General features: G+C 41.7%; 1 pseudogene and 1 gene segment (V, D, J or C); both read left to right on the forward strand.

Annotated features, from left to right (window-relative positions):
- The first annotated feature begins 1,992 nt into the window (after positions 1 to 1,992).
- Positions 1,993 to 2,439, forward strand: LOC103118577 (large ribosomal subunit protein uL23-like; annotated as a pseudogene).
- Positions 2,440 to 5,431: 2,992 nt separating this feature from the next.
- On the forward strand, positions 5,432 to 5,935 carry LOC103118578 (immunoglobulin lambda variable 1-40-like). The segment is given in 2 exon segments: positions 5,432 to 5,477; positions 5,607 to 5,935. Coding segments are annotated over 2 exon segments (375 nt in total).
- The last annotated feature ends 8,768 nt before the right edge of the window (positions 5,936 to 14,703 follow it).

Here is a 14,703-nt window from a genome sequence, read left to right on the forward strand (position 1 = left end):
ACACAGCCCTCAGGGATCCCAGATGGATTCTCTGGTTCCAAATCAGGAGATACAGCCTCCCTGACAATCACATGTCTCTAGCCTGAGGATGAGGCTCAGCATTCCTGTTCATCGTGGGACTATATAGCTGACAATCTAAATTCGTGCTACCAAAAAAAAAAAAAAAAAGCCAAACTAGGAGTGATATGTATGTAGTGCAAGCACAGAGCCCCAATGATAACCCCGGTGGGAAAAAAAAGAAGAGAGGTATAAAAGAAAGAAAGAAAGAAGAAAGAGAAGGAAAGAAAGAAAGAGAGAGAGAGAGAAAGAAAGAAAGAAAGAAGCTGAATCTACTAACAAGAACTTGGTCTCTGAAGTTAAATATACTCATAAAATAAAATAAAAATGTTTATCAAAAAGCAAAGTTACCCTCCTCACCTATTTCCTATTATACTTCCCTTAGTCACTCCAAAGCTAACCTAATCAAAGCAAGGACTGCAAAAGCTGAATAAGGGCAAGAGACTGGCATACTTTAACGATGACTCTTTGGTCACTATCAGGCCACCCCATCAGCTGGGGCCCTAATTGGGGAGTCATGAGATTCCCAAACCGACATGATGGCTTAGATTGTGAACAAATCCCTCTCTCCATTGTTTCTGGTCATCTCTATCAGGAACAACAAAACAGAGCCCTTTGTGGGCCCCTATAGGACCTTGCCCTCAACTTGGGTCAACAACAATTAGAGAATGCTCTATCCTCTGAAGGGAGGCTGGACAACACACTCTATGCTACACCTGAGGAAGTTGGGTCTTGATGTTGGGGCAGCTTGGAACGTTCCTACATGACCACAGAATGTGAGCTCAGATCTACAGGGATGCAGAGGTTACATAGGCTCCTAAGCTGAATATGGGACCCAGATCACATCAAATTGATGGGGTTTACAGTCAACAATATTTATACCCCTTTCCCATATTTGGGAGCTACTCTCTTCCCTGATCCAGCTTTCTGGTCCTTTTTCCAGCCATGACATTATCTCCCCAGACAATAACTTGGATCCACTGGCATATCAGATTTCAGGCTCAGGGAAAAAAAAAAAAAAAGCAAGTATAGCCACAGGCCCTTTGAAATATAACTGAAATATGCCTACTAGCTATCTACAAAATGGAGGCATCCCCCCCGCAGCTCTTCATCTGCACTACTCCAGCCTTTAGGTTCATGATTAGTCAACAACTTGTTTGGCTTTATATATTAACTCTCTTTTTAGCCACCAAGTTCCAGATGCTACCATGATGCCAACCAGACTTCCCTAGGCAGACAACCCCACCAATGTGTCCTGGAGCTCCAATTCCCCAGAGCCACCACTCTACTAGGGAAAGAGAGAGGCAGGCTGGGAGTACAAATCAACATGTCAATGCCCATGTTCATCGGGGAAGCAATTACAGAAGCCAGACCTCCTACCTTCTACACCCCACAATGACCTTGGGTCCATGCTCCCAGAGAGATAAAGAATAGGAAAGCTATCAGGAGAGGGGATGAGATAGGGAGAATGGGTAGTGGGAATTATGTGGAGTTGTACCTCCCTTATCCTATGGTTTTGTCAGTGTTTCCTTTTTATAGATAAATTAAAATAAAAAAATTAAAAAGCAAAGTTACTGGGTTTTGTTTGTTTGCTTATTTATTTTATTTTTATTTGTTCTCTAATGAAACTCACTGCCCTTAGGGATTGACAAAGACAGGAATACTGCTGATTGATTTATATTTAATGGGATCTTCTCTGAAACATTTTTCTTCTCAACTTTGGGAAAGCACCTGTAGCTGCTTTTTTAAAATTTTCTTTTATTCTTTTTTGTTTGTAAGTCTATGTATTTCTATTCATAATAGTTTGTGTGTAATTCTGTCATACATAAAGGAATAACAAAATATTATGTTCATCAATTAGAAGATTTTGCATTGAGATTCAAATTCCCAACAGAAACAAAAGGAGAAATTTTTCTACGAAGATGGCACCGAAAGATGACACCTGCCTTTCCCAAAGCCAAAGCTAAAGTCAAAACTTTGAAAGCCAAGAAAGCAGTGCTGAAAGATGTCCACAGTCATAAGAAAAAGAAAATCCCCACGTCACCTACCTTCCATCGGCACAAGACACTGCAGCTCCAAAGACAGTCTAAGTATCCTTGGAAAAGCACCCCCAGGAGAAACAAGCTTGACCACTATGCCATCATCAAGTTCCCCCTGACCACAGAATCAGCCGTGAAGAAGATAGAAGACAATAACACACTTGTTTTCGTTGTGGATGTCAAGGCCAATAAGCACCAGATAAAACAGGCTGTAAAGAACCTCTATGATATTGATGTGGCCAAGGTCAACACTCTTATAAGACCCGATGAAAAAAAGACATAAGATTGTTTGGCATCTGACTATGATGCCTTGGATGTTGCCAACAAAATTGGGCTCATTTAAACTGACTCCAGCTGCCTAATTCTAAATACAGCTTGTCACTATATTTTTTTTTAAAAAAAGGGTAGAAATACGTAATTCACAAGGGCAAAGAATGGAGGGGACACTGAGTACAAACCAAGCAGTGTGTGTGTGTGTGTGTGTGTGTGTGTGTGTGTGTGTGTGTGTGTGTGTGTGTGTGTGTGTGTGAACTCATGGGCAGGTTTGGGGGTTGGAGCTATTTGAAACAGTCCAAGGGTATTTCTGAGGAGAATGACAAGTTGATATTGTGCAAGCACCAATGAAGAATCCTAGAATGAATGAAGCCAACTTCTTTAAACAGGGTGTGCTACTTAAGCAAACTGAGCAAGATTTTTTACAGAGCCTTGAGGACAGAATGCCTGAATGCCTGAATGCTTGAATGCCTGAATGCCAGAATGCCTGAATGCCTCTGGGCGAGATCCTAAGCATAGGTATTAATAAGAGACCCAAATGTTAGTCCAAATGTTTGCTGACTCTGCACAGTTCAAGCAACTCTGTAATGGGATATAGTGAAAAAAAATTAACATTTTATTTATAAAAAGGAAACATTGGGGAGTCGGGCGGTAGCACAGCGGGTTAAGCGCAGGTGGCGCCAAACGCAAGGACCAGCGAAAGGATCCTGGTTTGAGCCCCCCCGGCTCCCCACCTGCAGGGGAGTCGCTTCACAGGCGGTGAAGCAGGTCTGCAGGTGTCTGTCTTTCTCTCCTCTTCTCTGTCTTCCCCTCCTCTCTCCATTTCTCTCTGTCCTATCCAACAACAATGACATTGATAATAACTACAACAATAAAACAACAAGGGCAACAAAAGGGAATAAATAAATAAATAAATAAAATAAATAAATTTTTAAAAAAAGGAAACATTGACAAAACCATAGGATAAGAGGGGTACAGCTTCACACAATTCCCACCACTAAACCTCCATATACCATCCCCTCCACTGATAGCTTTCCTATTCTTTAACCCTCTGGGAGAATGGACCCAAAAATTTATATTCATGCCCAGGTGGTCCAACAAATCATTAAACAAAAATATAACTTGACTCTAATTCTAGTGGAAAAATTTTATAATCAGGTTTATTGCTAGAGCTCTGTAGCTACACAACACCACTGATGGATGACCTTGATAGTGGTTTTTAACAAAGGCTTAGGTACAAAAATATATGTATATATATGAATTACTGGTGGTAATAAAAGCATAATAGTTTCGTGGTCCTGTTTTAGATAAATATTCTTGTCTCCTTTTTCCTGCGAGCATCTTAAGAAAACAATTTAACAGGTTGGGGTTATGGATCGACATGTCAAAGTCCAAGTTCAGTGAGAAGCAATTACAGAAGCCAGACCTTCTACCTTCTGCACCCCATAAAGAATTTTGGTCCATATTCCCAAAGGGAAAAAGAATATGGAAACTTCCTATGGAGGAGAGGGGACATGGAACTCTGGTGGTGGGAGCTGTGTGGACTTGTACCTCTGTTATCTTACAATCATGTTAACTATTATTAAATAACTAATAAAATAAATTTTAAAAAGGAAATGGTTTAATAATTAGCAATGTGCGTGGATTGTGAGCACTCCTTCCAAGGCTTATATTTATGAGAAAGGATTACTGATATTACATATATATATATATATATATATATATTGTTGGTATACGAGATGCTACCCAATTGGAAAAAGGACTGACTTTGAATCCAGGTCCTTATTCATGGTAATTTGTGTGTTCCACTTGGTGTGCCATCATCTGGCCCACCTCAGAGTCTTTTGCACTACCTTAACTTCCCCAGGTTGACTGAGCACATCTGTAGGCCAACAGGAGACAAGAGGGGTCAGTGTAGATCTGACACCAAGATCCTGAGGGATGCTGGGAAATGCCATGTAGACATATGTGCATGAACCAAGAAGTCAAGAGACTCAGGTGTGTCAGACAAATATGAACCTCTCTTCTTGCTGTCTTTTTGTTAAAGGGAAAATTAATTCAAGCAGGAAAACATCATGGGCCTCAGAATTTCCAGCACAGCCCTCTCTGTCAGTATGTAGATTACCCCTGAGTAAGGTATCATCACTCATCCCTACACATCTATTGGGCTCTGGGGTCACTATTACTCACTCCACCCACCCCAGTGATAACATGGATTGGATATTAGGAAAATAGTAATTTGCTCTTAAATGACAACCACATCCATCTTGAGGGAAGTGATCACAATTCATCTACATTGCTAAATTATAAACCATTTTTCTTAAGATCTTCCCTATGATCAGGAGTCAAGGATCTCCATCAAAAGCAGGACCAAGAAACCATTCACTTCTCCCTCTGCCAGCAACTATGACAGAGCTGAGATAAATTGACTGGCACATGGAAATACGGATTCCCTGCCTTTGCTTTAAAAACTCTGGGTATACTAATCATTTGGAATAACAACTTCAACAATTAGAACTGCTGCTCATAGTAATAAATTATAATAGTAGTAATTATTATAAGGATATATATATATATGTGCATTTACTGGACATTCTTAGTGACCAATGAGCAACTCAGGAATTTGGCAGCATTTCCAGGAACAAAGATAATGACTGGAGTTCTTGCTCCCTTGGGAAGGGAAAGTTTTGTCCCTGTCTTTGTGGCCGGAGTGGTGTTGAGTGCAGAGTAGGACTGCTTGAAGTCTGTACATCTAGTGTTCTATCCCACTCTTATGTAATCTGGATATGAGACAGCAGGGGGCACTGTGTGTTGATCTTTCAGGAGGGAGGAGTCTCAGTTGGGTAACCAGGCTCTGAAACCTGCTACACCACGAGCTGGGAAATCCCAGAGGTTTAGAACAATCTCCAGCCCCACCACATACATACTTCTCAACCCAGTTACATCAAGAGAAGGGGATGATTTGCATGGAGTATGCCCTCTGCTTCCTGTGAGAAACAAGATAAAAGAGACAGTGCTGTCCTTTTTCTTGTGAGCTCAGAAAAACTTGCAATATCACCACCATGAACTGGACCCTTCTTCTCCTTACCCTTCTCTTTCATTGTCCAGGTATTTGAGTGCTGGAATCAAGGGGAGTGATTATGGGGGACAGAAGAGTATATTCTTCCATATGTTTTGAAAAATGACTCTGTGCATTAATCCTCATCTCACATTTGTGTTTTCATTCCTCTGTTACAGGGTCCTGGGCTCAGTCTCAGCTGACACCCTCAGTGTCAGGGTCTGTGGGACAGAAGGTCACTCTCACGTGCACTGGGAGTAGGAGCAATGTTGGGATCTATGGTGCAGGCTGGTACCAGCAGATTCCTGGTGCTTCCCCTAAAACTGTCATGATGCACACTACACAGCCCTCGGGAATCTCAGACCGCTTCTCTGGCTCTAGGTCTGGGAACACAGCCTCCCTCACCATCTCAAGTCTCCAGCCTGAAGACGAGGCTGATTATTACTGTTCTGCATATGATGTTAGCACTAGTTACAGCACAATGCTTCAAGCCTCTGGGGAACTGTGACAAAAACTTTCCTTTGTGTTCCATGACCACTCCCATGACAGTCTCTGATAAACCTCAACAAAGAGGTGATTGTAAAGACCTTAAGTGTCTCAATTTGACTTTCCACATGCTGGCCCACTTAATAGAGTACTAATTCATTAGCATAGTATGATGATAGATGTTATTCCTATATTTGATGGGAAAACTATCATAGAAGCATAAAACCTATCTTCATGTATCCAATCTTTCATGGGTAAAATCAAGGTAGCAGGATTTGAAAAAAAGACAAAACATTTGGTTACCTGAAGTTTGAAAAGATATCTACAGTCAATAATATTTATACCCCTTTCCCATATTTGGGAGCTACTCTCTTCCCTGATCCAGCTTTCTAGCCCCTTTTCCAGCCATAACATCATCTCCCCAGACAGTAACTTGGATCCACCTGCATATCAGATTTCAGGCTCAGGGAGAAAAAAAAAACTAGTATAGCCACAGGCCCTTTGGAATACAACTAAAATATGCCTACTAGCTATCTACAAAACGGAGACACACACACCCCAACTCTTCTGCACTATTCCAGCCTTTAAGTTCATGATTAGTCAACAACTTGTTTGGCTTTTTATGTTAACTCTCTTTTCAGCCACCAGGTTCCAGATGCTAGCAGGATTCCAGTCAGACTTCCCTAGACAGACAACCCCACTAATGTGTCCTGGAGCTCCACTTCCCCAGAACCCTGTCCCAGTAGGAAAAGAGAGAGAGAGGCTGGGAGTATGGATTGACCTATCAGCACCCATGTTCATCAGGGAAGCAATTACAGAAGCCAGACCTTCCACCTTCTACACCCCATAATGACCCTGGGTCCATACTCCCAGAGGGATAAAGAGTAAGAAAGCTATCAGGGGAAGGGATGGGATGCAGAGTTCTGGTGGTTGGAATTGTGTTGAGTTGTACCCTTCTTATCCTATGGTTTTGTCAGTGTTTCCTTTTTAGAAATTAAAAAAAGAAAAGAAAAAATATATATCAGTCAAATTAATGAGAGAATGTCACCAGACAATAAATTAGAAGACACCACACATACAACCTCTGATATCCTTCAATGAGCTCTTCAGATCCAACAGCCCCTGGACCTGCTATTTAAGTTTGTGCAGGTTTCTGGTCTAGGAGGGGAGAGTGTATATATATATATCATCGTGAGATTACACTACCTCTGTGCAATTTCCTTTTTAAAACTTGTATTAGTCCCTACCTGCAGGGGAGTCGCTTCACAGGTAGTGAAGCAGGTCGGCAGGTGTCTATCTTTCTCTCCCACCTCTGTCTTCCTCTCCTCTCTCCATTTCTCTCTGTCCTATCTAACAACGACAACATTAAAAACTACAAGGGCAACAAAAGGGAAAATAAAAAAATAAAATAATTTAAAAAAGAAAAAACTTGTATTAGTGATTTAATATTGATTTATAGAATTATGAGATAACAGGAGCATAATTCCACACCATTTTGTTCCACCAGAGTTCTGTGTCCCCACTGGAAACTGCAGTGGTTCCCCTAAAGTCAAAGATATGGGTTAACTGTTATTTCTATAGCTATATACCCATATTTACATATACATGCCCATTTTTTTCTATGGCCCTGTCTTTTATCCTTTCACACCTACACCGTTTACTATTTCTAAACGTCCTTCCTTTCTTTTCCTCTTCTCTCTTTGGTCATAATGGAATAGGAGTTCAGAGCCCCCTGCTCATCTTCCATTAATATTTCTAACCCTCTGGGGGTATGGACCAAAATTCCTTATGGGGTACAGAAGGTGGATGTTCTGGCTTCTGTAATTGCTTATTCTCTGCTGGAGATGGTATTGGTATGTCGAACCATATCTTTCCCTAGTTGGGTAGGACTCTGGGGAGCTGAAGTTCCAGGAAATACTGATGAATCTATGATCAGGTGTTCAGGAATTACACTTCTTTATTACAAAATATTTCTAAGTTAAAAATCATGTGAAAGCCATATTCAGGTGCAAAGATTATGAAGAAAGAATCCCCTCTAATGGCCAACAGAAAGGACCTGATGATGTATTTTACCTTTTCGTCAAACCCCAATCCTCTACATAGCTGGGGCTACGTCCCCATTGGTTCACTGAGATCATCTGTCTTTCCTATTTGGACCAAAATTCTTATGGGATGCAGAAAGTAGAAGATCTGTAGTTATGCCTTTTCTGAACATGAACATTGGGGGATCAATCCATATGCCCTTCCTATTTCTTTCTTTCTCTATTGAGGTAGAGTTCTGGAAAGATGAGATACTAGGACATATTGGTGAGGACATCTGCTCAGGGAAGTTTAGACAGAATCATAGTAGCATCTGCAACTTGGTGGCTGTGGCATGGAGACTTTCCAAAGAAATCCTGGTCATAGTTTGTTGAGTTTGTTGAGTTTTCAGGTTGGTTTCATTGCTTTTCCTAGATGACCAGAAGAGCAAAATGATTCTGATGCTACTCCGTAGCCACGCCTATAAAAGTCCCCTCTGTGCAATATCTTGATTGTCTTTTCTATTCTCATTTCAATTTGAACCCATTTTTGGAGTAACATATCTGGTGTATATTTGCCAAGAGTTACATTTAATATTAATACAAAACCAGTCTGTGTAACATGTGGTATGTGCTTTAAGACTGGTTGTAAACCTTCAGTATGCCCAAGGTAGTCAGGATGGACTGCTAATTTATGAATGGAAGGAGGTAAAATATAAATAGGAAAAAATGTTTAGTAAACAGAAACCCAGAGGTAGGAATAGAGAAAACTAAACTAAGGGTCTTCTTGTGGGGAGATGCTAGGAAGGATGTTCTAACGGGCCCATGTTTTTTCACCAGTGCAAGCTTTGTGGTCTGAAAAACAATTTCTTTCCTTTTTTTAATATTTATTTATTTATTTATTTTCTTTTTGTTGCCCTTGTTTTTATTGTTGTTGTAGTTATTACTGTTGTTGTTGATGATGTCATTGTTGGATAGGACAGAGAGAAATGGAGAGAGGAGGGGAAGACAGAGAGGGGGAGAGAAAGATAGACACCTGCAGACCTGCTTCACTGCCTGTGAAGTGACTCCCCTGCAGGTGGGGAGCCGGGGGCTTGAACTGGGATCCTTAAGCCAGTCCTTGTGCTTTGTGCCACATGCACTTAATCCACTGAGCTACCGCCCGACTCCCGAAAAACAATTTCTTAAGAACAAAGAACGTGGGAGTCGGACGGTAGCACACTGGGTTAAGCACAGGTGGCGCAAAGTGCAAGGATTGGCGCAAAGAACAAAGAATGCTTTCTTGAATTCTGGTCTGGTTACTTTTATTATTTCCTGGTGAATGGATAAATTGCAAACTATATTAACCAGAAAAGTAATAAGTTCAACTGTCTCATGTGTGATTTTTCTCATACAGAAAACACTAACAAAATATTTCTATCCATTAAGTTGACCATCAATGCAAACCAATCACTCACTTTCCACTGAAGCTCAAACTCTCACTACGGAATTAATAGGAATAAAGGAATTCCTGATGATAGAGGATGGAGGGAACCAGGAGAAAGTGAGGGAGGGTGGCATGAAAATGAATCTGGGACAGACCAGAGGGATTCATAGGGAGATGACAAATAAGATTTGTGCAAGTAGCCTAAGGAAGCACCGAAGTGATTTATGTCTCTGTCTATAGAGTGAACTGCTTGAGGCAATGAGAAAGCTCTTTCAGAGAACCCTGAGAAGAGGCTGTCTGAAGGAAGGGAGAGATGCAGAACACAGGTAAAAGTTAAAAGATATTGTTATACCAGATGTCTGCTGTCTCTTTGCCCAATCAAAGCAGACTGAGTATGGAATACAGTGGAGGATTTAGGGTTCATGTCCTGCCTGCCCAGTAATCCAACACATCAATAATTATTAAAATATCACACTTGACTTCTTATTATGTGAAATTATTTTATAATCAATTTTTGTTAGGGATCGGTACATGCACAACTCCACTGATTACTCTGCGGATTATTTTTTCTTTTTCTTTTCTTTACAAAGATTGAAGTACAAGGAATAGAGAATGATTTACATATGTGTATATCATATACATATATACATACATATATATATGGAGAGAGAGAGAGATTGAATGAGAAACACATTCAACAGTGCTCCACCACTGTGTTTTCCCCAGTGAAAGGACTGGCTTTTGATTTCTGGTCCTTGTTCATAGTATCTTCTATGCTCTGCCAAGTGTACAACCATCATGCCCACCTCAGGATCTTTTGCTCAGCCTGAACTTCCCAGGCTGAATGAGCATCTCCTCAGACCAACAGGGGAGTATTGGTCTGACACCAAGGTCCTGAGGGATGCTGGGAAATACCCTGTAAACCTGTGTCAGTCACCTAGTGGGCTAAATAAAGTCTCAGCTGTGCAATAGACAAGAAGTATCAACTTCTTGCTCTCCTTCTGTTAAAGAAAAAAAAATTAAGCAGGAAAATGTTGTGAGCTTCAGAGTTTCTAGCAGAGACCTCTCTTTTGGTCTGTGGATAAACATGAATAAGTACACACCATTCACCCTTCTACATCTATTTGAACTGTGCAGCCACCATTATCTAACACACACACCCTGAGATGAGTTAGTGTGGATATAAGAAAAGTAGCCACAAATGCCTCATTTTCATTAATATAAGACTTGGGAGGAATTGTCAAAATTCATCCACATTGTTAACTCTTAAACCATTTTCTTACATTGCTCCTAGATATAAGGAGTCATGAATCTTATTCTAAAGCAAAACTAAGAAATCATTCTGCTTTTCCCTCTGCCAACAACTCTAACAGCTGAGATGATTGCCTAGCACATATGTGTTCCATTCCTACATTTTAAGATCTCTGAGTGCTCTCAACCAACTCAATGCAATCAGTGCCATTTCAACATGTTTCACTTCAGACTATGTCCAGAGACACCAGGCCTAGGATGTCATACCTCTGGCCCAAAATTCTGTCACCAAGTTGCAGATGCTACCATGATGCCAGCCTGACTACCCTGGGCAGAAGACCTCACCAATGTGTCCTGGAACACAACCTCTCCAGACTCCTGCCCCCACTAGGGAAAGATAGAAACAGGCTGGGGGTACGGATCAACCTGCCAACACCCATGTTCAGCAGAGAAGCAATTACAAAAGCCATACATCTCACCCTCTGCACCCCATAAAGATCTTTGGTCCATACTCCCAGAGGGATAAAGAATAGGGAAATTTCTAATGGAGAGGTTGGGATGCAGAATTCTGGTGGTGAGAATTCTATAAAATTGTACCCCTTCTTATCTCACAATCTTGTTTATCATTATTAAATCACTAATCAAAACTTAAAATTAAAAAAGAGAAAAGACTAGGACCTGATTTTTGATATATAGATTAACTTGAATACACACACACACTATTCACCCCTTTACTTCTATTCTGGCTGGGGAGTTACCATTATCTAACACACAAACCCAATGACAACTTAGTGTGGATGTTAGAAAAATAACCATTTGAGTGGCCTGGGAAGTGGCAGAGGGAAAAGCAGAATGAGTAAGGTTAGAAGGGAAGGTAACATTAGGTTTTAAGGGACGAATTTGCATTAGAGAAATCTCTGAACCTAGGAAGGATATTGGAGGGATTAGCTGTATCTTCTCAGGGGCTACATTAAGGCCGCTTTTCTTTAATGCAGGAATGAGAAAATCACATAAGGCATAGAGATATGTATCTGATTTTCCCCATATTAAAATATCATCTGTATAATGAAAAATATTAAGGCCCTTATGAATATATGGGACAAGGGCAGATTTAACAGCCTCCTGACAGATAGTAGGACTATTGGCCATACCCTGGGGCAGCACCACCCATTCAAATCTATCAGCAGGGCTGGCGTTATTAATAGACTAATAGACGGAAAAGAGAAGGCAAAACGTTTACAATCTTGCGGATGCAAGGGAATAGAGAAAAAAAATCTTGTATATCAATAGCTATGATTGGAATTCCCGTGGGAATTGCAGAAGCAAGAGGCAAACCCCTTTGGGGGGAGCCCCAGACCTGCATGGTTTTATTTACTGCACAGAGATCTTGAAGGAGGCGCCATTTTCCCGAGCGCTTTTTAATCACAAAGACAGGAGTATTCATGGGCTTCGAGAATGACGAATGTGTCCCAAAGACAACTGCTCTCGGACGAGCTCTTTTAAAATGTCTAGCTTATCCCTAGGTAAAGACCACTGTTCCACCCAGACAGGCTCATTAGAAAGCCAGCTAAAGCGGGGTGTTTGGCTACGAACAGTGGCATTTAGTATTGGGGGTGCTGATTAGACCTGGTCTCGCGGGAACGAGTGTTACGCTCTGCAGAGGCATCTGTGGATATCCTAACTTCAAGACATTCCAGAAGATCCCTGTCCAGTAGAATGGTGCTAATATTAGCTACCAGAGGGCGGAAGTGTCCGGTAGAGCCTTCTGGGTCTTCCCACATGAGCGAATCTTGTGTGCAAAATGATGGGGTCATCCCTCCTATTCCATGTATACTGGGTCCAGGAAGGAGTTCCCAATCTTGGGGAACCTCTTCTTGCCTTAAAATCGTCTTTTCTGCCCCTGTGTCAATAAAAAATTTAAAACGAATATTGCCAATCTTTACTGTCATGGAAGGGTGACCCCGTTCTAAAACAGGAGTGGTCCACAAAATCTCAGGCTCCGAATTTGTACCATTCAGGGGTGAACCATTTTTATGAAATTGGGACCAACAATCTCTCTTCCAATGAAACCCCTTATGACATTTTGGACAAACAGTGCATAGTCTTTGGCTCCCTGACTGAAAGCGGGGTTGCTCTGGCTGGAGGAGTGGCGCAGTGGAAAAAGCATTGGACTCTCAAGTATGAGGTCCTGAGTTCAATCCCCCACGGCACATGTACCAGAGTGATGTCTTTCTCTCTCTCCTCCTATCTTTCTGATTAATAAATAAAATCTTTAAAAGAAAAAAAAAGAAAAATAACCATTTGGTCTTAAATGGCAACCACTTCCTTCTCATTAACTGTTGGTATGCATGAGACCCCTTCTGTTTCATTTGGTTTAAATCCCCCCTGCTTAACACTATTCTATTTACATAACCACTGTTAACAAGTCCTACCCTCCCTCCAGGGCATTGGTTCAATCCCCACTGTTTCATGATATGTTTTTGCTCCACCCCCTCTCCTTGTCACACCCTGATCCTCTCCTTGTCACACTCTGATTGTCACCAGTCACTTTTCTCTCCACCCTCTCTATGTCACATCCTGTTTCCACCCTACTTGGCAAGTATATATAAAGACAGCATTGTGAGTTTTAGAGTACTGTACTTTGAGTTTAACTTAGCTCGTCTTAGATTGTGCTGCGTCCTGCATGAATAAAGAGATACTGCCTACAGCTCAACCATGAGTCCCTGGTCATCTGTTACCCGCCTGTGAAGCCAGCCCGTCGAAAACAACATAACCCGTCGAAAACAACAATTAACATAATGGGAGGAGAGATCAAAACGCATCCACAATGTTAAACCATTTTCCTAAGATGCTCCCAGAGACAAGGAGTCAAAAATCTTCATCTAAAGCAGGACCAAGAAGTCATTGAGGTATCAACTATAACAAACCTATAACTTGTTACAAGTTCAAATTAACCACAAGAAGCAGATTGTTTGTGTTTCTTCCACAGGATCCCGGAAAAACCATCTGAACCCCTGCACACCCTGACGTCACCCACTAGATGGCATGACTACAGTGACACACCCCCCAAAACCCTAGATGTCACTTAACGCGATCTGAAGAACCTGATACACAAGACTTCAAGGACAGAATTTTCTTAACGCCTGCTTGCCATTCCTGCTTCTGATCTGCCTGTCACGTGTTGGCAGTTCCAGCTGGCTATCTACAGAAAAGCAGAATTCCAGCAGCTGACCTCCCTCATGCAGAGTCTCATCCCCTGCCAATTCTTCCCCTAGCCATCTACTTTGGACTGAGACTTGTATTGGACTTTCTGACATACCCTATAGAAATTTTAAACAATTTTAAAATAGCTTATTTCCCTTCACGCTGCTGGTTTTTTATAGACTGATCCTGAGTAATTCATAGACTTTACAGACTGTTGCCTTGAGGACTATACAATGCCAAATAGCCCCTCTGTTTGGTGGGTCTTGCCCTCCCGCCTCCCCCTCATTATGTACCCTTGCCCTTCCCCCTCCCCCCAGCAGGGAATGTTCCTTTACACACCAATCCTTCCCTTCACACCGCACTGGCTTTTACTACTCCCCTACTTGTCCCTTCCTGTTTTTTTATATATCATTTAGGTTTATGCCCAAAAGGTTTCTGCTCCATTCTGCTTCTTCTAGCATTTGCTCTTCTTCCGTAGCCAGTCAACAGCCTCAGGTTGAGCCTGATGTAAAGTTTCAAGACCTCCTTTGAATCTGGAGAGGTGGCAGTCGTTGACTATGTGGGTCATAGTCTGTCTGGAGCCGCAGTTCGGGTCGTCTCTGGCTCCCCAGCAATGGAACATAGCGGCGCATCGGCCATGGCCTGTTCGATAGCGATTGAGGAGGGCCCAATCATAACCCATGCTAGGTCAAAGCCAGGTTGACGCTTGCAGGGGTCTGTGATGAGGTGTCTGCTCCATGATAGTCTTTTACAGACTTTGAACCATCTTATGCTATTACTAGATAGAAAGATAGAAAAGATGTAGAGATATTGTGAAGAGATGGTTGAGCAGGCTGCGCTTAAACCTATGAGATGAGTCTCTCCAGGTAAGTCTCTCTCTCTAAAGAGGGG

This window comes from Erinaceus europaeus, chromosome 6, assembly GCF_950295315.1.
Source record: "Erinaceus europaeus chromosome 6, mEriEur2.1, whole genome shotgun sequence".
NCBI classification, from domain to species: Eukaryota; Metazoa; Chordata; class Mammalia; order Eulipotyphla; family Erinaceidae; genus Erinaceus; species Erinaceus europaeus.